This window comes from Chinchilla lanigera, unplaced genomic scaffold (genome assembly GCF_000276665.1).
Source record: "Chinchilla lanigera isolate Chin_1 unplaced genomic scaffold, ChiLan1.0 scaffold00002, whole genome shotgun sequence".
In the NCBI taxonomy this organism is placed as follows: Eukaryota; Metazoa; Chordata; class Mammalia; order Rodentia; family Chinchillidae; genus Chinchilla; species Chinchilla lanigera.
The window spans coordinates 18,223,782-18,247,411 of record NW_004955403.1 but is presented as its reverse complement, the minus strand read 5'-3'; the positions used below and the strand labels follow the sequence as shown (position 1 = coordinate 18,247,411).

Sequence of the window (23,630 nt, the reverse complement as noted above, 5' to 3'; positions counted from 1 at the left end):
AAGTAACCAATAAGTACCTTGTGGTTCGGCCACGGTAACAGGCTCTGTTTCTCCAGGTGGGCCTTCGCCTGCCAAGTTGACAGCGCTCACCCGAAGTTTGTAATCTGCACCTTCTCGGATTTGTGTGACAGTGTAGTGACGGACCTTGATCATCTTCTCAGTGCAGCGTGACCACTCATTGGTGCCAACTAACTGCTTATCGACGAAGTAGCCAATAATTTCTCCACCACCATTGAAAGCTGGAGGTTCCCATTCCAGTTCGATAGTTGTAGAGCTTGTGTCAGCAACTCTTGGGATAGGTGGCCCAGGTGGAGCTAGAATGAAGGCAGGTACACAAATGAGACTCACTGACAGTTTTAAAATATGCCATAGCTTACTCTCATCTTCCTCTTTAGGAATTACTTACAGATCGGATCACGAGCTGTCTGGGGGTCGGAAGGTGGACTGAACTTTCCAGGTCCAGCTGCATTTTCAGCACATACTCTGAAGACATAGGTGAGTCCTTCTAATAAGCCATCCACATTGGCTTTCAATGAATTCAGAAGGCTTTTGTTGACGCGAGACCAATGTGTACTGTTAACCTCACGTTTTTCAAGCCAGTAACCCAAGATGGGGCTTCCGTTATCTTTTGGTTCATTCCATTTCACTAGCATACTGTTGCTGGTAACTTCTTCCACAATGGGCTTATCAGGTGCATCAGGTGGTTCTGATGAAAAACAATTAAATTAATTCCCTAATATGACATAAAAGTCAATTTTGCAAACTGCGATAATATATATGTACCAAAGCACAAGACAAAGGTAAAAAAGGCAAGCTTCCAATGCTAAAAGAAACTTACCAAAGGGATCTTTAGCTATAAATGGCTTTGAAACACATGGTGGTCCAGGCCCAAACCTGTTTTCAGCTCTTACACGGAAGAGGTACTCTTTTCCTTCAATCAATTTTGTTACTGAATATTTGCAATGTCTAAGTGTTGAAGTGATGATAATCCATTCTGAGTCAGGTTTTGTTTTGTCTTTCTTTTCCAGAGTGTAGTTTATGATTTCACTGCCACCATCATCAAGGGGTGGTTCCCATTTACAGAGGACTGAGGTCTTTCTGACATCTTCAAATACAAAGTTGATTGGTGGTCCTGGTATATCTAATATTTCAAAAGAGAACAGTGATTCAAAATTTGTTGCTATGGAAAATGTAAATGTTAGCATGCATCTTTGACAAAACTTCTGGTTTTCCCACAGATATTTTTGTATTGCATTAGCTAATGAATAACAAGGTCTGTTTTTTTTAAACATAGCCAAGACATAAAATGTAACTGAAAATTATTTGATAAAGCTATTTCCCATTTCTTTCTCTCTTTCTTCTTTCTTTTTCTTTCTTTTCTTTCTCTTTTTCTTTCTCTTTCTTTTTCTTTGTTTCTTTCTTTGTTTCTTTCTTTGTTTCTTTCTTTGTTTCTTTCTTTGTTTCTTTCTTTCTTTCTTTCTTTCTTTCTTTCTTTCTTTCTTTCTTTTGTCTTTTTGAGACAGGGTTTCACTATGCAGTGCAAGCTGGCCTTGAACTCACTTTGTAGCCCAGGCTGGCCTTGAACTCACAGCAGTCCTCCTGCCTCAACTTCCCAAGTGCTGGGATTATGGGCCTGTGACACCACACCCAGCTCCTATTTCTTTTACTTGCCTCCCATAGTCCTTATTTTTAGATTTTACCAAAGCCATTACATAAACTTTTCAATGGTAAGTATAGTTTTAACTATTTACCTAACACACAGACGGTACAAGGAGCTTTTGCGACACCATGGTCATTTTCAACTTTGATCATAAACAGGCCATGGTCAGGTCGAAGAGAATCTCGGACACGTAGCTGAGATTCTCCTTGTTTGCTGTTATTGATACTCAGCCGCTCTGTCAGAGGCAGGAAGAATGGTTCTTCTTCTTGAACTTCACCCTTCTTCCTCCTAACCAGGGCTGTTGGTCGCTTCTTAATTTCCTCTGGTATAATTACATTTTCATCCTTTATCCATGTAATAGTTGGATAAGGTGATCCAGAAATGGTTGCATCAAGTGCAATTTCCTCGCCTCGTCTTACTTCTAGGCTTGTTCTCAGAATGACTTTGGGGGCCTCTGTAACAATTAAAAACAATAACTGTTTTAGACTCTGATTAAAATATCTGATAAAACATTATTGTTGTTTGTTTTACCATGGTAAAATGGCAATTCCATTGAACAAAACTCACCAATAGGATCTACGGCTTTGGTTGGAGGAGTGGCCCGAGAAGGTTCACCAATACCGGCAGCATTCTCTGCTCGCACACGGAACTGGTACTCTTTCCCCTCTTCAAGTCCTTTTGCTGTGTAGGTCAGGACTGGTACCAGGTGTTCATTGCATCTTTTCCATCTTTCCTCACCCTTGGCAATCTTTTCAATAATGTAACCCATTATCTTGCTCCCTCCATCATACGGGGGCGGCTTCCATGTGATAGTCATGGCCTTAGCTGTAGGATTATGGACCTCAACATCTACAGGTGGATCAGGGGGTTCTGAAAAACAAGAAAGCACCTGTTAACACTGTGAAATTCACCTTCTTAAAATGAAACTCAGCGTATTAATTCCCAGCCATTCTACAACCATGCTTAAACTTACGCTTTGGATCTTGGGCAATGACTGGATTTTTCAGTTCAATATATTCTCCTCCACCAATCTTGTTGACTGCTTTAACACGGAAGAAATATTCACCATTTGGTATGAGGTCCTTCACAGTCCAAGACAGTTTATTCTCACCAGACATGACTGGTATGTATGTCCTTCTCCCAGCTTCTCTGCGTTCCAGGACGTAATGAAGAATTGGGCTCCCACCGTCATATTCTGGAGGTTCCCAGGTTAACTTACAAGAACTCTTTGTCACGTCACTTGCTTTAATATCTTTGCATGGACCAGGTAGGCCTATTACAAACAAAATTGATAATTATTATAATCCTGAAAAGCCAACATTCTAATAATACATTCTAAGTGCAGACATTTGCATTTTGGGTGGAATAATCTTTCTTGGGTTGCCATATCCTTCATCCTGCAGGGCATTTAGTATTCTTGACCCTCAACACTAAACATCAGTATCTGCATCTGTGTATTTGTGCAAAGCAAAAAATGGCTACCCAAATTTCTAAACACAAACAAAAAACCAAAAAAACCCCAAATTTCCAAACACTATCAGGGGTGAGATGGATGACAGAAAATATTACTCCCTTGAATGAGAATGATATTGAAAAATTTGAAATTATGCAATTAAGAGACAAAGATTGGTCATTTAAAGATTCTTTGAGTACACTGTATCTCTTATTTAAATTAGTATCACAATCAAATAATTAAAACAAGGATAAATTAATCTGATCAGAGTAGCAATTTCATTTCTTTAGAATTGCTTTCCTTCTCATATGGAAATAAAGGGATGTTTACAGATGCCAATTCATGAAGCCATTTATACTACATTGTAAAGTTCACGAATTTCTCCAACAGGTGAAGGTCAGTGCCTCAATAAAGAATGATTACCTATGACTTTGACATTGATTGAGGCAGTTGCTGAGCCGAGTTTATTTTCCAGTGTAATGGTGTAAATGCCAGCATCTGCATGGACACTTTTGGGCACTTCAAGGTGTGCAGAGATGTGATCATTCTTCATTGTTAACCTGTCACTTGCTTTAACTTCTTTGCCATCTTTATGCCAGCTAACAGTTGGCACTGGGACAGCTCTGAAGGGAACAGGAATGCTTAATTTTTCTCCTTCAATAACAACAATGTCATGAGTCTCCATTTCAATCGTTGGCTTGCCTGTAAGGTAAGATCCAAAAGGAAGAAAAACAGTACATTAAAATGCAATACATGAAGAAAGCCTGTTTTATTAACCATGAAAAACACTGCATTCTTACAGTCTGGGTCTTTGGCAACCACATTTTCAGAGATCTCGGATGGGTCGCTGACACCGATGGCATTGACAGCTCTCACTCTTAGAACGTACTCTTTGTCAGGAACAATCCCCTCCTCCACTTTGAATTTCAAGTCTTTTATTGGGCGAGAATTAACTCGCATCCACTTCTCAGTGCCTACTGGGCACATTTCAACATGGTATCCTATGATAGGGCTCCCACCATTTTTCTCTGGAGGCTTCCAAGCAATGGCAATGTGCTTTCTTCCAGCATCAGTCACATGTAGGTCGAGGGGAGGTGAGGGAGGACCTGAGAAAAGAGTGAAACCTTTACATTTGCAGGCTCATCATCAAATTCTAGGCCATATTGGGTGTATCATCATCACCACTTACTTGTTGGATCTTCAATTGTTAGGACTTCTGTGGGTTCACTTGGGTGACCAACTCCAGCTTCATTTTCTGCCCGAACCTGAAACTGGACCTCTGTTCCTTCAATGACATCAGTTACTCTGAAGTTACAGTCAGGTCCTGAGGTCTTTCCAGCTTTCACCCAACGAGTGCCTAACTTTTCTTTCTTCTCAATGATGTATCTATTTAAATAATAAGTCATTTCATTAGCATTAATGGAAAAAACAAATTAAGGATTTGCTGCTGAGTATATGTTACTTCTTAATGAAATGATTTAATTTCTACCTCTGTATTGGTCTTCCACCGTCATTTTTAGGTGGCTCCCACTTTAGGTCAACATGTCGTTTTGTCACATCAACCACTGTCAAGGCATAGGGTGGTCCAGGTGTGGCTGAAAGGAAAATAGTCCATGATCAGAACTACCAGAGGGAAAAGTAATAACCTACTACAAATGTCACAAAGATTCAATGAGAGAACATACTAAAGGTGTCTTTGGCCAGGACAGAATCCTCAATTTCAGTGTAGTCACTTTGTCCTACTGCGTTTTCTGCAGCAACTCGGAACACGTATAAAGAGCCCTCAGTCAGTGGGGTGACTGTGCACTTGGTGTCCTTGACGGTGGTGTCCACTGTCTGCCAGCCTTTTCTCCTCACATCTCTCTTTTCCACGATGTAGTTGGTGATGGGGGACCCGCCGTCTTTCTCAGGAACTGTCCATTTTAAGTCTGCTGTATTTTTTGTGATATTAATTACTTCAAGCCACCGAGGTGGTGATGGAGGATCTGGATAAGAAAGAAAGAAAAGTAAATTTGATTTTTCATTGTCCAACATTCAGTGTTTACTGCATGTTCTGGTTGTCACTAGAAAATAAAATAGCAAGAAAGGCACAGCAGTAATGAGTTTTTCGTATTTTTCTCATATTACAGTTATCAGATAGATGTTAGAAGGTAGATGTTTTCAGATAGATGTTGTATACCTCAGACTTCCAAAATGACTTACATAGTTTCTCCCGGCAAAGCACAGGGTCGCTGGGTTCACTGGGTTCACTTTCTCCAGCCTTGTTCACAGCTCTCACTCGGAATGAGTACTCCTGCCCTTCCATGAGCCCTGGGAGTACATGCTGAGTGGTCGGAACCCCTTCAGCCACCCTGACCCAGTCTTCTGTTCCCGTCTTTAGCATTTCAATGATGTAAGACTGAATCTTTGCCCCTCCATCGTGTTCTGGCTTTGTCCAAGCCAATGTTAATGATGTTTTGCCTATATCTCTTACAACTGGTTTTCCAGGAGGCCAGGGAGGATCTGTGAGCCAATGAAATAGTGATTTAGGTTTGCCAAAAATAAGTTAATGCAAGCTTGAAAATAACCACAGAAAATTATATAAATAATACCTATGGGATCCTTTATGAGGATTGGTTCTGTTGATCTACTTGGCTTTCCAGGTCCAGCCAGATTTTCAGCCAGCACACGGAATCTGTATTTTTTCTTATTGGTGAGACCTTTCACTCTAAAATAAGAATAAAGAGCATGTGTAACATCATGATCAGTGAAAGCAACCACGTATTTACACAGAAGAGGCTAATTGATTTAAACTGTGAAAAAACTAGTTTGGAAATTTAACTCCAAGTTTTTAATGTAAATTTTAAAATTGCCTTTTAACTGTCACGTACTTTAAGTTTGGCCAAGTGGACCAGTGTAATTATATTATGATAATGATTATACAATATATTAGAGGACAAAATACTTTGAAACTTCCAGAAAGTTAGCAGTAAATTAAGAAATATGTCCTTAAATGGGATTTATACCATTTAAAAAATTATGTAAAAATAGAAAATAAAGGTGAAAATGACTAAAAATTTAATAGTGACATATCATCTCTATGATCAAAAAATGCTAAAGAATGAAAATTTAAATATATTGTTATTTTAACACTGGACAGAGATCCTGGATATACCTGTATGTTGTGTCCTTTACTGGCATTTTATTGCATCTAACCCACTTATCAGTATCCGGATCTAATCTTTCGACCCAGTATCCAGTGATGGGGCTGCCTCCATCATCATCCGGTTCACACCATGTGAGAGTCACTGCATCTTTAGTGATGTCTGAAGGTTCTAGGCGAGTTGGAGGTCCAGGAGGATCTATGGAAAGGAGAATGGTTTAAAATATACCTATCCTATACATAAATATGGTGCCTAAGTGCAAGTTTGACACAAACATGTTTTATTTTGTTTGTCAACTGGATAAGAAACTTACCAAATGGATATTTGGCTATGATTGGCGTAGCCTGAACTGGCTCACCAACACCATACATGTTTTCTGCAGCAACTCGGAAGATGTACTCTTTATTGGGTGTTAACTTGGTTGCCTTGAAGTTTGTGTCCTTGACCGTTGATGAGAGCTTATGCCACACTTCACTGTCTGTAGCTCTCCTCTCCACAATGTAATTCGTGACCTTAGACCCACCATCATCTCGTGGTGGGTTCCATGTTAGAAGACATGACTCGCTGGTTATGTCTGTGATGTCAAAAGCAGCTGGGGGTCCAGGTTTATCTGTGGATGGCATTGTGCAGAAAATATTTAACCATCTATATTCAAGAAAGCTGAAATGTGTTTGATCCTTTTTAAAACTAGAGCCTCTCTTACCTAGGACATTCACTTCCACCACAGCAGTGGCCCGGCCACAGACATTCACGGCCTCGATGATGTAGGTGCCAGTGTCACTTCTCTTACTATCCATGATTGTTACTGTGGATTTCTTGGGAACATTTTCAATAGTGACTCTATCATCTTGCTTCAGGATCAAATCAGCCTTTGTCCAAGTTATTTTAGGTTGAGGTCTTCCAGTTATAGTAGCAGGAAGTTCAATCTTTGTTCCAGCTTTTACAGTAAGACCAGCAAGGAGTTTCACATCAAGGAAAATTTCTGGGGCCTCTGAATTGGAAAAGTTTATGTATGTTGTTAGCAACTTGAAACATCATTCAACTCCACGGCCCTATTGACATGAGAATAATAAAAAGTAAATACCCTGTGTGTCCACAGCTTGGATTTCTTCTGTGGGTCTGCATGGCTTGCTAGCGCCCATCCTGTTCAATGCCTTCACACGGTAGGCATACCACTGGCCCTCCTCAAGGCCTGTCACTTCCATTCTGTCAGGAAAAAAAATGAGGCACAGACATTTTATCATGAAGACAATCATGTAGACAATCTGTACAGCTATCATAATCTTTCCAAAATTCATACTGCTGGTATAATATTAGCTCTTAAATAAAATCATCTGGATTGCTGCAATAGTGTAACAAAAGCTTTAAGATTATGCAGGTAAACTAAGAGAGTTTTCAATGAAGGAAACTAACATTTTGCCTTTCCCAAGGGAGGCTCATTTTAATGAGTAGGGCTGAACATTATTCTTGTGCTCAATAACTTAAAAACCTACTTTGTTTCTGCAACAGGTTCTCCACAGGCAACCCATCTGTCAGAACCACGTGGACATTTTTCAACTAAATATCCTTTGATGCGTGAACCACCATCATTTTTAGGTGGGTCCCATGTTAAGAAGATGCTTTTGGCTGTCCGATCTCTCCATTTAAGGTTCTCTGGTGGGTCAGGTACCGCTGTAACATTTTAAAGAGAAAATCAGTCTTATAGGGTGCCTATGAGGTTATCTCCATATTGCCAATCCCTGCCTTGCCCCATAATGTCAACCTGAGGTCTAAAATAAAAAACAGAAAACATAAGACTAGGTAAGAAATTCTCACACAGGTACTTACTTGCAGGAGCTGACATATTTACGGGTTCATCAATATATGCAGGTTCTCCAGGGCCACACTTGTTACAAGCACAGACTTTAAATAAGTATTCCTTTCCTTGAACAAGATCAGGAACTGTGAATTCAAGATCAAGCCCCAAGTCCACAACCTAGGACAAAGAAATACAGTTAATGAGTTGTTTCCCCTAAGCCATTTCCCGAAGTCAAAAGATTTTTTCTCATGAGTGTCAACACAAATGGAAGTTGTTTGGAATCTTAGGGATTATTCTTATAATAACTAGGTATTAGGGAAAAATTGCAACTAGGGTATGTAATAATATTAGACCTTCGATATAAGGAGAAACTGTTCCATAGTTTGTATACATTAAAATAAAGTGTAGATTCCTTTCACCAGCTTAGGACTTAGAAATATGATTTTAAATCAAGGTGAAGAATAGTAACTGGTATAAATAAAGGAAGAGAAGAATGGCAGATTAAGTCAATTAAAGCAATCCAGTGGAGTGAGAAAAAAATGGAACAACTAGGGTAATAAATATTTTCCTTAGAATGGCTTAACGGTTAATGGGTACTTATTAAATGAAATTTTTTTTTTAACTCACCTAGCCAAAAACTTAATAAGGCTTACAAAATGAGCCAATTATAGTAAACCTTGTTTGAACCATCTCAGGAAGCATTGTGTACTTTTTAAAAACAGTGTTTTGTACTTTTCTAGTGAGGTCAAGGCAAAAAGACAGAGCCGTATAGTTTTGTGGGGCAATCCAGGCTTCTGGGATTTCCTCCACTCTCTTTTCTGGGGTTGATGTATCACTACTCAAAACTCACTTTAGTCCATGTTTTCCGGTGCACTTCTCGCTTTGCAATGACATAACCAGTCAGTGGACTTCCTCCATCATCGTCTGGTGGTTCCCAAGTCAGATGTACTGAATCTTTGGTTATGTCAGTAAATTTCAATTCTTTGGGTGCACTTGGGCAAGCTAAAAAAAAAACTCAGTGAAATATCCTTTATGGTTTAAGCCAGTATTTGCTAATACTGCTAAGTCACATTAGGTAACAAAAGTTTAATTCCTTACCAATTACATTGACATTAATTTCCCCAGAAATTGATTTCACACGATTTTCTAATGTCAGCGTATAAATGCCTTTGTCAGGACGTTCGCTGGGAGAAATGACAAGTTCAGCATAGGCAGATAAGGTCTTCATAGTCACACGGTCTCCTGCTTCTAGAACCTTTTCTCCAAAAGACCAGGTTGCGGTTGGCCTCGGATAGCCTGTACTTGGAACTAGGATCTTGATAGGATTTGGAACTATGACTTCCAGACCATCTTTAAAAGCACTTAAATCCATTGTTGGTTCAACTGTAAAAATAAATAAATACAGTGAGTTTCCAGCACCATACTTAAATCCCTGATACCCCAAAGTAGCTATGTGCTAGCTCCAAATGTAAAAATAAAATATCTGTTTACCAGATGCATCATCAGCAGTTAGAGGTCCAAGAATTTCAGACGGATCTGAGACACCAGCGGCATTTTCTGCAGATACTCTATATAAATAGTTATTTCCTTTCTTCAATCCAGTGACCTAAAATTTTAAGTATTTATTAAAAACATACACACTGAATTCTATGAACAAATACTGAATACTTTTTCAGGAGCAAATTGCTTACCTTGTAAGTCAGTTCAGGAACAGGTTTCATGTTGCAACGAATCCAATTATCTTTTCCTTCTTCACACCGCTCAATTATATAGCCCAATATTGGACTTCCTCCATCTTTCAGAGGAGGTTCCCATGTGAGTTGAACTGATGACTGAGTCTGATCTGAGGAACTTAGGTTCACGGGAGGACTTGGTCTCTCTGGAGTGGACGAAAGAGTTGGGCATACCATTAATTTTGTGGTAATTTATTAAGACATGATGTCACCAATTCTATCACTCTCATTAAAATAACAGGTTTCCTGAACTCACTGAACAAAAGTAGGCAAGTCTGAGTTTTTATAACTTTGTTCAAATTTTCTGGTATTCTACCTTTTATTAACTTTAATTTGAATGACTTCAATTGAGAGGCCTAATTTCTTGATCTCATACAATGCTTCTTTTTCTTTTTTTTTGATGGGCTTACCAATTGGATCAGCAACTTTGACAAAGGGTGTAGCTGCACTTGGTTTTCCAACTCCAATTCGGTTTTGGGCTCTGACACGGAAACTGTACTCCTGCCCTTCCACCACATCAGTGACAGTCGCAGACAGGTCTTCAGCTCTCACAGTCATGGCAGTGTCCCACCTGATAGAAGTCTTATCCCTTAACTCAATGATGTAGTTTGTGATCTCTGCACCTCCATCGTACTCTGGTGGTTCCCATGTGAGTGAGACACCAAATCTATTCACATCAGTGATGGTTACATTCAAAGGAGGCCCTGGAACATCTGGTTTTCATGGAAAGAGAAGCAAACATGAGTTTGGGTTATAGTGCATACAAAAGCAAAGACAAGCTAGCTTGCAATTTACCTAAACATTCTTACCGTATTTACTCCTCGCCTCTACAGGATTGTCAGTTTCTACCGGTTCACCGGTGCCAACTCTGTTTCTTGCGCTCACTCGGAATAGGTACTCAACTCCTCCTTTCTGTAGCCCAGTGACCGTGAACTCACAGCTGTCTGCACGGTCAGTGGCTAGAACCCAGGTCTTTCTCTTGACGTCACGTCTTTCAACAACATAACCTATGATTTTACTTCCACCGTCTGTCAGTGGTTCTTCCCAAGCGAGGCTTACTTCACCATCGAATGTTTCTGTCACTTCCAAGTTCCGTACTGGACCTGGAACGTCTGCAATTTACATACGAAATAATTTTAAGATCTTATTATCCTTTTGACTTGTGCTGAGATAATGAAGGCAGAATTGAGTGAAAAACTTACCAATAACTTGTAAATTGATAAAGCCTTCTGCTTTTCCATGTTTATTCTGAAGCACAATTTTATACCTTCCCTTGTCTCCTTTCTTGGCTTCTAAAATTCTGAAAGAAGTTTGTTCAGCTGTGGTGTCAACAGTTTTTGAAGATAAAGGTTCATTTTCTTTAAACCACTCAGCTTCTGCTTTGGGGTAGGCATCGTATGGCACCACCATTGTGAGAGGCTGGCCAGCATCCACCACAAGGTCTTGATCAGCAGTCTTGATTTTAGGTGCAGCTAGAAAACAGCACATGAATGCTTTTAAGCACTTCTACTATGCATTTGTTAACAAATATACTGGCAGTATAACATTGGAAGTAGGCCATAGTAATTGTATAGCACAGAACACTTAACTATCTAATAATTTCCCCCCAAATTATCAGCCTGTGGAGAATAGAGGGTAGAAGATGGTATAAAATCATAAAGGATTCATTCTTTACCAAAAGTAATAAGAAGGAACTTAAAATGGTGTGAAACATGTTTTTCTTTGATAGAGTAAGCACACATATTTAGTTTAAGATAAATCAGACAAACTTTTTCTTATGTACAAGTGATAGGCTGATGGCATTTTAATAACAATAACCTATCAGGATGCATTGGGGCAGAATGAAACAGATCTAAAAGGCCCAGGAGTTGGAAAGAAGAGTGTCAGATTATCTTTAGGTCAGGGAAGACCCTCAGGGTAATAGGTTAATTCAGGGAATCAGAAATAGCCAACATGTGCCAGGAATTGCCCAAGATTCTGGGATTAAAGATGAATGCCATCAGTTTCCTCTTACTTAGGACAGTTACTTTGTAGTAAATCAGAATAGTTAACATGTGGTCAGGACTTACAGAAATGAAAGACTTTCACAAGGATTACTTTATTATGTAACTGTAAAATGTGAGAACTCTGTATCAGTGGGGGTGAACCTATGGCACTACCCTGTAGCAGGCATGCAGAGCCTTCTCTGTCGTTTGTGAACCAAGTCATTGCAGTATTGTCTGAGCAGCCGAGTAGCGGATATTCAGGTTTAATTGCAGTGTTAGCACTTCGTGACAAGTGAATTTTGGGTTGCAGTTTGGGCACTACTCAGTCTCTAAAAGGCTCGCCATCAATTCTGTGTATCATCTCTGATATTGTGAAGATGTTGTAAAAGAAAAGGACCTACCCGCCAGTTCAAGCTTAGCTCTCGCTTCTTTGTCTTTGGCAATAAACCTATATTCGCCCTGGTCACGGGGCTTAATGTCACAAATCTGTAGCCTGTGTATCTTTCCTTCACTCATCATCTGGTGTTTGTCACCCTGGACAACAATCATGTTATTTTTTAGCCACTGGACTTCCACCTTGTCTTTGTTGAGCTCAGCTAGAAAGACAACATCAGCACCAGGGGCTTCAAGAATATCTTGAGGAGGCCTGATGATCTCAACAGGGATTTCTGCAAAGAAAATATTTAAGAAATAGAAATTGGTTGTATTTTGATGAACAGTTTTTTTAAAAAAAATTATTGCTAGTATTAGGGCTGTGCTTTTACTTCATCCATACCTTCCACAAAAAGCCTAGCTCGAGACTTCCTGTCTTCTACTCCACAAGCATATTCACATTCATCATCCAGCCTGCAGTCTTTTATAATAAGTCTATGTATGCTTCCATCTTTTTCAAATTTGTACCTGAGAAGAGATTGAATTGTGAGTTAGCAAACAGAATGATCATTAAATTAACAGTGTATATATGACTACAGAAATAGAAAACAGGAAGCTTTTCACATACTTTTTGCCTTCCTTGATTTCTCTCCCATTTCTGTACCATTTTACGTTTGCTTTTTCTCTGGAGAGCTGGCAGGAGAAGACAGCATCATCGAACTCGGTGACTGTCTGGTCTTCCAAGTGTTCCACAAATTCTGTTGGGGCTTCTATTATGAGAAGCTCAGCTACAGATTTATCTTGTCCAGCAGTGACAATGTATTCACCTTCATCTGGGAAGCCACAATCTTTAATGGTTAGAGAGTGTTTGTACTTATCAACTCGGTATGATACACGGTTGTCAAAAGGTATTTCTTCTCCATTTTTGGTCCACTTCAGTGTGACATTGAGACGATTCACCTTGCACCAGAACGTGACAGATTTCTTCTCCATTGTTTCAATATCTTTAAGAGGTTCAACAATCCTAAGATCTTCCTCTGTTGTAAAGAAGAACAATGTTGACCTTGTTTTCATAGAAACTGATGGGAAACTTTTCTAATACCATATAAATTACTTACCTTCTACAATTAGGTTGGCTGCACTTTTAACATTTTCACCTCTGTGATTGGTCAGGGACACATTATAGTTGGCTTGGTCATCTAATCGTGCATCTCTAATTCTGAGGGTGTAGACCAGGTCTTTTTGGAGAATAATGTATTTTGCACTATCAAATATGGCGTCTTCATTTCTGAACCATTTGGCTTTAGCACCTTCAGTATTGACTTCACAGTTGAAGACAACTTCTTGTTGTTCCTTCACACGGGTGTCTTTAAGAGGAACTATGATCCTGAGTTTTTCTGAAAGCAGCAAAGGAGACCTTATAGTATGAAGAAGGACCAACTAATGCACATAAGCATAAACAAACCCAAAAGCCAAGAACAAACTTACCAATTACTGTCAAGTGAGCTGCTGCTCTGGCAGCTCCAACCATGACTACATAAGTGCCCATATCTTGTAATGTGGCATCTTTCACAAGTAGGACCCTCTTTTTTCCATCAGCAATAACATCATATTTATCTCCAGCTTCCAGTGTCTTATCATCTCTCTTCCACTGGACTTCGAAGCTTTCTTTTGAAATAGTGCAGAAAAATTCAGCCTTTTCTCCTTCAAGAATTTCAAGGTTTTGAGGCTTTGAGATAAATTCAGCAGCAAGTTCTGGAAAGACAAAGTTGCACAATATTGAAAACCTACCCATTTAAGCCTTAACTGTAACAAGTACGAAGTGTTAAAAATAAAATGCTATTCATTGTCATTTTCCTACCATGTACTTTTACTTTGCCATCAGTTCGAGAACTTGGGAGTCGGCAGTTGTAGCTGCCGGCATCCTCAAGATGAGCATTCTGAATGACCAGTATTCTCTTCCTTCCATCGGTAAGTATTTCAAATCTTCCAGTTTCAATGATCTCCTCATCTCCTTTGTACCAAGTCACTTCTGCTCCAGGTTTAGAAACTTCACAAACCAGTTTGATAGTGTCTGTTTCACTAACTTCAATGTTGGCAAGATTTTTTGTGAAGACAGCCTCTTCTTCTACATGGAGAGCAAAACAAAAATTTGCATTAAACTGGTAATTATTATTTTTCCTAACACTTATATTTCAGCAAAGAAGGACTTCACACTTACCTAGGACTGTCAACATGCCAGAAGTTCTTGCTGTCCTTACTTCACAGGAATATTCTGCTTCATCACTCAGTAGGCATTTATTGATGACAAGAATGCGTACTGCTCCCTTTGATATGATGTCATATTTTTTGCCTTTTTTAATTTCAGCACCATCTTTGAACCACTGAACCTATATTTAAGACAAACAGATTTCTTGATTGGTTTCCATGTTATTCCTTCACATGAGTTTACTTAAGAGGAATTATGATCCTGGGTTTTTCTGAAAGCAACCAATAGCACTTCATAATAGAAAGATAACAGAAAGAAGGACCAAGGTGGAAAATGCAAATATGAGTAAATTCAGAAAGCAATGAAGTTGTCCATTACTGTTAAGTGAGCTGCTGTGATCTATTATCAGGTATTTTAAAAGCGGGATCATGAAAGTTTAGAGCCATAGAGGGCCTTAGATATCATGCAAGCTAACTTTTTTGATGTGTAAACTGAGATTCAAAGATAAAGCAACTTGTCCATGGTAGTTAATGGTAATCAGAAGTGCTGGCTTAAGACGTGAAATTACAAATATTTTGATTGTTTTGATCGATAAAACAGGATTTCAGACAAAGGACTTTTATCTAGGACATATAAAAAATTTAAAAAATCAGGCCTCCCAAATTCAAAAACCCGATCCAAAAATGGGCATCTGAGATGAATACACACTTCTCTAAGGAAGAGATACTAATGGTGAATAAATGCATGAAAAAATGTTCAACATCATTAGTCATCCAAAAAATGCAAATTAAAACAACACTGAGATTCCATCTCACCCCAGAAAGAATGGCTATCATCAAGAAATCAACCAGTAACAAATGCTGGAGAGGCTGTGGGGAGAAAGGAGCCCTACTCCACTGCTGGTGGGAGTGTAGACTGGTGAAACCACTGTGGAAATCAATATGGAGATTCCTCACAAAACTAGGATTAGAAGTCCCATTTAACCCAGCTATTCCCTTTCTGGGTATTTTCCCAGAAGAATTAAAGACATCATATCACAGAGATATATGTGCACCCATGTTTATAGCACAATTTGTTATAGCTAAATATTGGAAACAACCCAGATGTCCATCCACTGAGGAATGCATAAAAAAGTTGTGGTATTTTTATACAATGGAGTATTACTCAGCTATTTAAAGATATAAACTCGAGGTTTTTATAGGTATATGGATGCAACTAGAGACCATACTCATAATTGAAATAAATCAGACCCATATGTGTAAACATATTGTCTCTTTGGTGTAGGAACCTGAAAGACTAGGTAAAACTCAAAATGTGCAATAGATGATAGGAAAGGGAAAGAAATTGCTCAAAGGAAGGAACAACTGGGGGATGAGGGAAAGAAGAAAAAGGCAAAACATAAATATATATATGAATAGCTGCGATGACTTTATTGCTGATGTCTGATAGTTTATTGAAATGAACAGTTAATGCTCACAATTTTTTAGGTTCTGATCAAATTTGCATGCTTGTGGGGCTGGGGATTTAGCTCAGTGGCAAAAAGCGCCTGCCTGGCAAGCGCAAGGTCGTGAGTTCGGTTCCCGGTACCAGAGAAAAACCAAAAGAAAAAAAAAAATTTGCATGCTTGTGTCTGGTGGTCTGAGCAACTGATTTGAAGGTAACAATATGCAATGGAATCACAATGGCGAACTCCTACCATCTTGTCTAGTGAAACTCTGTATTATCTCTAATGTTTTATTGAAGAATTATTTTCTTATTCTCTTTAATGGTTTGAGCAATCTTTCATTCTTGCATCTGATAATCTGAGCAGTGTAGGTGAGGATAGCGATATGCAATGTAATAACCACTGTTGATTTGTATTAATTTGTCTTGAGACCCTGTATTACTTTGAATGTTCTTGCTTTGATTTGTTTATGTTCACGATACTGGTATGCTGCTACTGTTCTATTTTTTTGTTTGTTTGTATCTCATGTACTACTCTCTTTAAAATAAAAAAAAATGTAATAAAGGTGAAAAAAACCAGGGTTTCAACATATTCCATCTAATATTTAAATCTCTGCATTGTGAGTCCCATGTTTTTCAAGTATAGTAAATAAATAATACTAAAAAGAGAATTAAGTATATATTTCATACTAAAATAATCTGTAATCTAAAAGTAAACTGGTGATCAGAGAAAGGATTGACTAATCCCTCCTATCTTTTTTCCTTGTTTCCTTCTTTCTCTCCCTCCCTCCCTCCCTTCCTTCTTCCCTCTCTCTTTTTCTTCCTTCCTTCTACCCTCCCTCCCTCCCTTCCCTTCCTTCTTTCTGTCCTTCCATTTTCCCCCCATTTTGGCTGGACAAAAAGTAAACACAAAGTCATTTGACAATACATGATAGGTATATGATCACTGACCTTGGCATTTTCTCGAGAAATTTCACACTCAAACCGAGCCATTTCTTTTTCTTTAACTTGAAGATCAGTGAGTGGTCTGAGGAATTCCACATGAGGAGCTGTAAAAGAATGTCATCAGAATTCAAAATGAGGTTTTTAGAAATTTATCCTGACATTACTATGACATACATTAAGAAAAAGTGAGTCTTTTGTGAGAACTTTCCAACAGCTACAAGTGACTTTGAAATCACTTGGAGCTACCAGTGAAAAATGATGTTTTGTTTTCTATATACTCTGGAGAGTTTACATAAATTTGTTAGCAGACTATATGTCCATCTCAGTTCTTTTGAATGATAACTGAAAGAAAAGTCTTCATTGATATTGCTGGAGTTGAAAAATATTGTTTGTCAAAGTAGACACCAGTAGAAAAGAAACATTATCTTATTTAAGGCAGCCAGCATAATCTTTGAGAAATTAGTAGAACCGAATGCAAATACAGCTTAAAGCACTATTTCAGCTTTGTGCATGTCTAAGAGGCATGAGTGTAGTGGAGATCACAAACATCCAGCTTTTTAAAAAAATTCAGTTTCAAAGATGTCACACAATTCAGGCATTACAGCTATTAGTGTGATAATAAGTTATACATGGAAGGGTGATTCAGGTGTTTCCATCTCTTGATTCACTTCTCTCCAGAATCAACTCAGCCCACTATAGAAGATTAGGGAGCTGCCTGCTGCCCTTCCTTCTTTCAGAGCTCCTTGTGAGCCCTTTCCAAGATGACCTTTCTTGATCAGCAATGAATGTTGGCTGATGGACTTGAAGATGCACCCTTGTAGCTCGGCCTTCTTGTAGTGGAGGTAGATGACAGCAGGAAGAAGGAGACCCAAGAAGCTACTCTGATTTAAGCTAAAGCAGAGCGACCACAAAGTGGAAAGAATAACACAGTACAAGATGAAGCACAATCAAAGCCACTAGGTTGTAGCTGTTGACAGATGGGATATAACTACCCTAAACAAATACTGTTCAAAAATATGCACTGAAAAATGGAATCAATGAACAAAGGAATGGATGAAACAAGTGAATTAGTATGTGGCATTTTGGAAAGAGAGATTTTTTTTTCCATCAGGGAAGATGTAATGCTAAAAACCATTGGTGTTCTTCCTTCAAAGAATCCAGGACTCGAGAATCCAGGCCTTGCTCCATCTTCTCATGCATTCTTATTCGGAGAGATTGGTTTATGTGGATAGCTGTCTCATATTACAGTAGTCCTTAGTGTGCTTCTATTCAAATGGAAATTTCAAGCTGATTTTCTAGTTGTTCCTAAGCCTAAAAACTTTCCTTCCTGATGGAAATCACTTTCATTTTCTTTTTAAAATTCAGGAATCTCTGTTCTTAACTTTTATTCAGTATGATCTCAACAATAGAATATTCATATAATAGGCTTACCCGTGGTGGCAAAAAGCAACATCTGCTCGTCATTTAGGGCAAAGAGGCATAGCAAAAACTGGCTGATCTCTTTATTAGACTAGATGCAGAGTGAAGATTTTTTTAAAAAACCTTTTTAAAGCGTCAGGTCAGTGTCAATACTGTAAGTTGCTAAGAAAGGTGGTTAGGCCAAGAAGAGCATGCAAAAAGTTTTGTATTGTTCTTTTTTTGTAGTTACAAAGAGTTGCACATGAAAAGTCCTGTGTAAGAATACTTACGCACGACATTCAGGTTACAGGAAGTCTTAAAGTCCTTAGCATCACAAGTATATGTTTTGATATCTTCTGGGGTACAGTTGTGTATAATAAGTTTTCTGACCCTGCCATCAGCGACAATTTCGTACTTCTTGCTTTTGAGGATTTCTGTCCCATTTTTGAACCATTTCACCTTCGCGTTTTCTCTGGACACTTCACACTCCAGTACTGCAGTGGCTTCCTCTTCGACCGTCTGGTCCTCAAGAGGCTTAGTGAATTCAACCGGGGGTTCTGAAAGAATCATACTCATTAGCGTTTCTCCTTCCTTTCTCCAAGAGTTTCAGTACCTTCTCAACTCTCCTGTGGCTTCTCCAGGGTTTTTTCTGTTCTGAGTTTGCTCATTTTTAAGAAGCGATTCCACCCACACATTTTCTTCTAATAATGATACTTTATCATTATTTATAGAGGAAAATCACTTTGAAAACAATGAAACCTTTAGGAAATAATAGCCAACTCTTGATTAATAAACTGATGGATAGCAAATTTAGTCATTCTTCCCCTAGCTGATTTTTGAACTACTAAAATATGCAATAAAAATCAGAAGAACAGAACAAGGAAATAAAACCTATGCTAGATAATTTTGACCTTTTTTAATGGCCTGTGAAATATTTTATCAGACCAAAAGGTTACAATTAGATTTCTGGATTTTGGTTGACTTTAATGTTCTATGGTACTTATCATATAAAGATATTTGAGAGTTGGCATTATTTATGAGCCTCTACAGTATATGTGTTTAAAAATAAGTCTTACATATTTACCTTTCACAAAGAGGTTGGCATGAGTTTTGAAATCCTTTGCTGTTAGTTGGACTTCCCCAGCATCTTCTAACTTTGTATCCCTCAGTGTAAGTGTATGGACTCTTCCTTCTGAACGTGTGACCACCTAGTTTTTTTGTTTTTTTTTTAGAAAAGTGAAGTATGAGAATACATGAGACATCAATCCAGTATTTAAGCTCATTTAATTCATTTAGATAAACAGTTTTAAAACAGTGCTACCCAATTTTTTATAATCAGATATATAGCATACATGTACTTAAAATGATTTAAACCAATAGTTTCTAATCCTTTAAGAATATTTTAGATTTTCAGTTACCTTTATATGATTTACCAGGTGATCATTTATATTGGACTTGCCTAGGCCAATTGCTGTTTCTATTAGTGATCTTTTAAAAATATATTTACATATGAGTATGTGCCTCCATTCTATTAGTGGATACATATATATATATAGTAGTGGATATATATATATATATTAGAAAAGCTAAAAAATGAAGAAAAAATAATTAGATATGGTAAGCTAAAAGTAGATTTTTTTTTTCTGACTGTAAATTTTGTTATTCTAATTGCAAGGTATTTACCATTCAACAAAGAGCCAGAACTCTTCTTCTGTCTTTTTTAGCAATTAAATTTATTTTGCAATCTAATAAATATGATTAAAATAATTTGTATAATTTCTTAATTTTCTTCAAAATTGCAAATGAAGGCCAATTGGCTCATCTTCCCTTTTCCCACGCTTGAGCATTAATATTGAGCAATCAAATATCAATGGTGTTATAGATAAGAGTCATCAAGAAGTAAAGACAAGAGGGCTGGGGTGTATCTAGCTGTGCCACCTTCAATTCCTAAAAAACTATGCCCTATCATTAAGACTGGTTTTGCACTTACTAAGAGTTCATCTAGAATTAAAAATTATGTGTAAGTTTTTGCCAGTGAAGTTATTTATGATGTTGACATAAAGGACTAAGGAATAAAGTTTCATTGGAAGTAGTTTTCCTTAATTAAGAGCAGGGCATGGTTATTCATATAATTATCTTAACAATTGAGAAAAATAAAAATAATAAACAGGTAGGAGAGGGTAATTAAGCTATGTTCTAGGAACACAGCTACTACTTATTTAAGAATATGGTCCTTGAATGGGAAAATTGTTTTTTTGATCATGTTTCAATATCAATTTTGGATATAAATTTTAAACTTGCAGTTATGGTCATTTAAAAAGAAATCTCAGTTTCTAATCTGTACACAGATGTTTCTTATTTATTAAAACATTGCTTCATCATTTGAATTCCTCTGAGGCTACTTTATAGTATTCTCTGTCAGAGTGTAACTTCAGAACATAGTGGTTCTCAAGGAAGAGCTGATGTGTAATCTAGTCAGTGTTATAACGATATCAAAAGAAAAAAAGGAAAGCAGATATCTTATTTAAAAAAACCAACAAAATGGATGCCAAAGATTATGTGCAGGTAATATTAAAGGTTACTTTAAAAAATATTTACTTATAATGGGAGCATGCTAGGGTAACACAGTATATATTAATACCAATCAAAGTATTATTTAAACACAAAATTATCAAAAGCCATTTGGGACCTAGCAGTTCTTTCTTGAAATGATTTTTTTTTAAAAAGGCAAAATGTAGCTCCTTTAAAAAATGTTTTCTTCCCATTTCCTATTTCTGTTCTATACCCTGTTTTGGTTGGGTCGGTTGTTTAAATTTCGGAAGCTAAAAGTTTTGGGAAAAGTGAAGATCAAAGACCTGAATTAAATTAAGAAGAGCACGTTGTTCTAATAGAATTAATTTAAACAAAACCCATAAAATGTAGAATGAGTTTATTGCTTTATAGTTTATATTGAAATTCTTTTGAAAAGAGACACTTAAGCACTGTTAAGAGTAGGTTCAGGAAAGGATGAGGTATTTTAGGCAGCTAGAATAAAGGATTAAAATTCCTATGCCTAGAGAGACACAAAGGAGCCCTCTAGAATGTTAGTAAACTGATCCTTTCTAATCCTAGAAAAAAAATTTTAGGGGCAATAAGAATAAAACAGTTTTTATATTAGAACTAAGACTGATCTTTTTTCTTTTTTGAGACCAGTCTCTTAGTTTAATAAAAAGCTCGTAACTTGACCACAAGCTCTGTAGTAACACAACACTACTTATCCTTAAATAGTGTCCTACGTTTATGCATCTAGGAAGGACATTAAGAATCGACCAATTCTCTGCCTTTAGACATAAAATTAATCAAGTCATACTTCATAGGAAAAATGTACATTTAAAAGCAACATTCTGCAAGGTAGAGATGACACCATCACGCAGTTCAGTATTTAGAAGAGCTTGCTGTAAGGAAAGTCTTGTGCTATGCAGACAGATTCTCAAGCTACGAATGGAATGTCCTGCTGCCTTTCTTAGCTGGAGACCAACTGCTCATTATTGTCTGTATGACAGGCAGAACTTATCTACCAGATGAGGTACTGGCTTGCCCTTGGGTGATTTTGGTAGAGTATTAGTTTTTATGTCTTCTTTGAGCATTTGTTCCAAGGCAATATCCTCCAACACGTCAATCAACTTTGTGGCTCTTTACTGGACTGAATCCCCTTTTAATTATATTCCTTTAAGACTTCAAAGTTTGATTTCTGATGAGGCCTTGACATACACTCAATATTTTTTCTGAAATACCGGAGGAAAATGTCACAGAACAACGCCCTATCTTGTGTTTTCTTTCCAACCCATGCTATTTTCTATATATTTCAACAACTCAAAGTTAATGGTGAATTGTTTGGAAATGCACAGTGGTTGTTCTGGAGGGAAGCACAAAATACAAAGGTAATTTTGGCAATATAGATTTAGAGCCTATATAAATCTCAGTTTTTGCTTATGGATACAATTTTGGCCCTAAATGAAGCCAGTTATGCACCAAACCTTCTTAAAGCACATCATTCATACATGTGTGTAATAGCAGTACCCTTTTTTCTTGTCAGTACCACCAGTTGCACTTTAAATAGTCCACTTGGATTCTAGAATATGCACAGCTCAGACCACTTGAGGCTTAAAAATAGCTTAGAGAAGTGCTCAAAGAGAAAATCTATCCAGGAGTTATCTCAACTACTTGATCAACTGCCTGGAATGGAATCCCGGCCTTCTCCTCTTAACTCCCTTATATGCAGAACACTAGATAGCATGGAGATAATTAGTCTCAAAGCTCATTGTGCATGGTTGTTATTGAGCACCCAGTTAGACAAAGCTGGGTCCCTTTCTGTCTTCTGGTTGAACAAGCTAGCACTGGGTAACTAATGAGTGCTTGCCTTTTCTACAGCGAAACTCAAATTTAATATTTTAAATTTTTATTTCCATTTCAGTAAAAATGTCATCTGGTTAGTAACACCCCCCTTTTGACAAATCTGCCTTCCAGTTTCAGCAGAAATCAGCCTAGAGGAGGGAGATAAAGAAAGGTGGAAAAGGAGACATAGGAAGGTGCAGGTGAAGCCAGAAGAATCTGACGGCAAAAGGAAGACAAGCCAACCATGCACTTGGCTTTTACCTTGTCGCTGGGCTCCAGCTTCTTCCCCTTGAGGTACCATTCCACCGGGATGTCCTCATAAGAGAGCTCACAGTCAAAGGTGGCTGTTTCCCCTGCAGTCACCGTGACATCCTTTAGAGGCCTCACAAGACCAATTACTCGTGCTTTTCGGGAGGAAAGAAAAGGCTTCGCCTTACTCATTTTGTTACTCTGAAAGAATAGACTTAGTTCTTAATTTCCATGGTTGCTTTCTTCAAAAAGAGAAGAGCCTGAAGACTGGCCAGCTAGAACTCCCAAGTGAATGTGGCCCTGAGGTGCTGAGAAGGGGAAAGCTGGCGGCCGGAGAGTGGGTATTTGTAGGGTCCCTTCTTTGGGATGTACAAGGTCAGCAAGAAATCTGCACTGCATCTGTCTCTTTTCTTGGCATCAAGTTCCTCTTGCTACATAAGGTATGCGGCTTCCAAAATAACTAAGACCCTGATTGGGTGGAACAAGGGGCCCGCAGGCAGATAGCCTGTTTGCATCCATCAGCCACTTTGCACCTTCCAAAAATGTTAGCCTACTGCTCCCCGCCTCCTCCTTTCTTGAGTCTGAAATGCCAATACAGCAGTCTGCTCTACCCCGGAGACTCCAGGTGTACAGTCACTGGGGGGACATGGCGTTTCAGGCTTCTCAGATTCTTACTGTATGTTCATCTACTGCCAATGAAAGGACTACAGAAGTAAGAAAATAGAGCTTGATACACTTTCCTTTGTTCAGGTGGCCAGACTAATGAAATTTTCAAAACTGTAGAATGGGAATCATTTTTATATTAGAATATCAAAGAAGCAAACATACAAAAGCCACGTTTTGTATTTTAATAGTGTTGTGTAATTAA

General features: G+C 38.1%; 1 protein-coding gene across 3 annotated transcripts in view; it reads right to left on the bottom strand.

Annotated features, from left to right (window-relative positions):
- The window catches only part of Ttn (titin), a 271,046-nt gene that overhangs the window by 80,978 nt on the left and 166,438 nt on the right, over nucleotides 1-23,630 (bottom strand). For all 3 annotated transcript variants that reach the window (XM_013512608.1, XM_013512603.1, XM_005373371.2), the window contains 37 exons: nucleotides 22,775-22,917; nucleotides 19,224-19,347; nucleotides 18,430-18,696; nucleotides 16,748-16,845; nucleotides 14,366-14,534; nucleotides 14,006-14,272; nucleotides 13,633-13,899; nucleotides 13,263-13,541; nucleotides 12,773-13,181; nucleotides 12,548-12,672; nucleotides 12,174-12,440; nucleotides 10,990-11,259; nucleotides 10,597-10,899; nucleotides 10,198-10,500; nucleotides 9,746-9,933; nucleotides 9,546-9,660; nucleotides 9,153-9,437; nucleotides 8,905-9,056; nucleotides 8,084-8,231; nucleotides 7,750-7,927; nucleotides 7,341-7,462; nucleotides 6,960-7,247; nucleotides 6,570-6,866; nucleotides 6,268-6,454; nucleotides 5,705-5,820; nucleotides 5,316-5,615; nucleotides 4,799-5,098; nucleotides 4,603-4,708; nucleotides 4,303-4,499; nucleotides 3,914-4,219; nucleotides 3,537-3,815; nucleotides 2,634-2,933; nucleotides 2,228-2,530; nucleotides 1,752-2,114; nucleotides 839-1,141; nucleotides 407-706; nucleotides 18-314 (listed from right to left, as the gene is read on the bottom strand). In XM_013512608.1, the coding sequence (XP_013368062.1) occupies nucleotides 18-314; nucleotides 407-706; nucleotides 839-1,141; nucleotides 1,752-2,114; nucleotides 2,228-2,530; nucleotides 2,634-2,933; nucleotides 3,537-3,815; nucleotides 3,914-4,219; nucleotides 4,303-4,499; nucleotides 4,603-4,708; nucleotides 4,799-5,098; nucleotides 5,316-5,615; nucleotides 5,705-5,820; nucleotides 6,268-6,454; nucleotides 6,570-6,866; nucleotides 6,960-7,247; nucleotides 7,341-7,462; nucleotides 7,750-7,927; nucleotides 8,084-8,231; nucleotides 8,905-9,056; nucleotides 9,153-9,437; nucleotides 9,546-9,660; nucleotides 9,746-9,933; nucleotides 10,198-10,500; nucleotides 10,597-10,899; nucleotides 10,990-11,259; nucleotides 12,174-12,440; nucleotides 12,548-12,672; nucleotides 12,773-13,181; nucleotides 13,263-13,541; nucleotides 13,633-13,899; nucleotides 14,006-14,272; nucleotides 14,366-14,534; nucleotides 16,748-16,845; nucleotides 18,430-18,696; nucleotides 19,224-19,347; nucleotides 22,775-22,917 (8,721 nt within the window). The remainder of the gene's footprint in view (nucleotides 1-17; nucleotides 315-406; nucleotides 707-838; nucleotides 1,142-1,751; nucleotides 2,115-2,227; nucleotides 2,531-2,633; nucleotides 2,934-3,536; nucleotides 3,816-3,913; nucleotides 4,220-4,302; nucleotides 4,500-4,602; nucleotides 4,709-4,798; nucleotides 5,099-5,315; nucleotides 5,616-5,704; nucleotides 5,821-6,267; nucleotides 6,455-6,569; nucleotides 6,867-6,959; nucleotides 7,248-7,340; nucleotides 7,463-7,749; nucleotides 7,928-8,083; nucleotides 8,232-8,904; nucleotides 9,057-9,152; nucleotides 9,438-9,545; nucleotides 9,661-9,745; nucleotides 9,934-10,197; nucleotides 10,501-10,596; nucleotides 10,900-10,989; nucleotides 11,260-12,173; nucleotides 12,441-12,547; nucleotides 12,673-12,772; nucleotides 13,182-13,262; nucleotides 13,542-13,632; nucleotides 13,900-14,005; nucleotides 14,273-14,365; nucleotides 14,535-16,747; nucleotides 16,846-18,429; nucleotides 18,697-19,223; nucleotides 19,348-22,774; nucleotides 22,918-23,630) is intronic.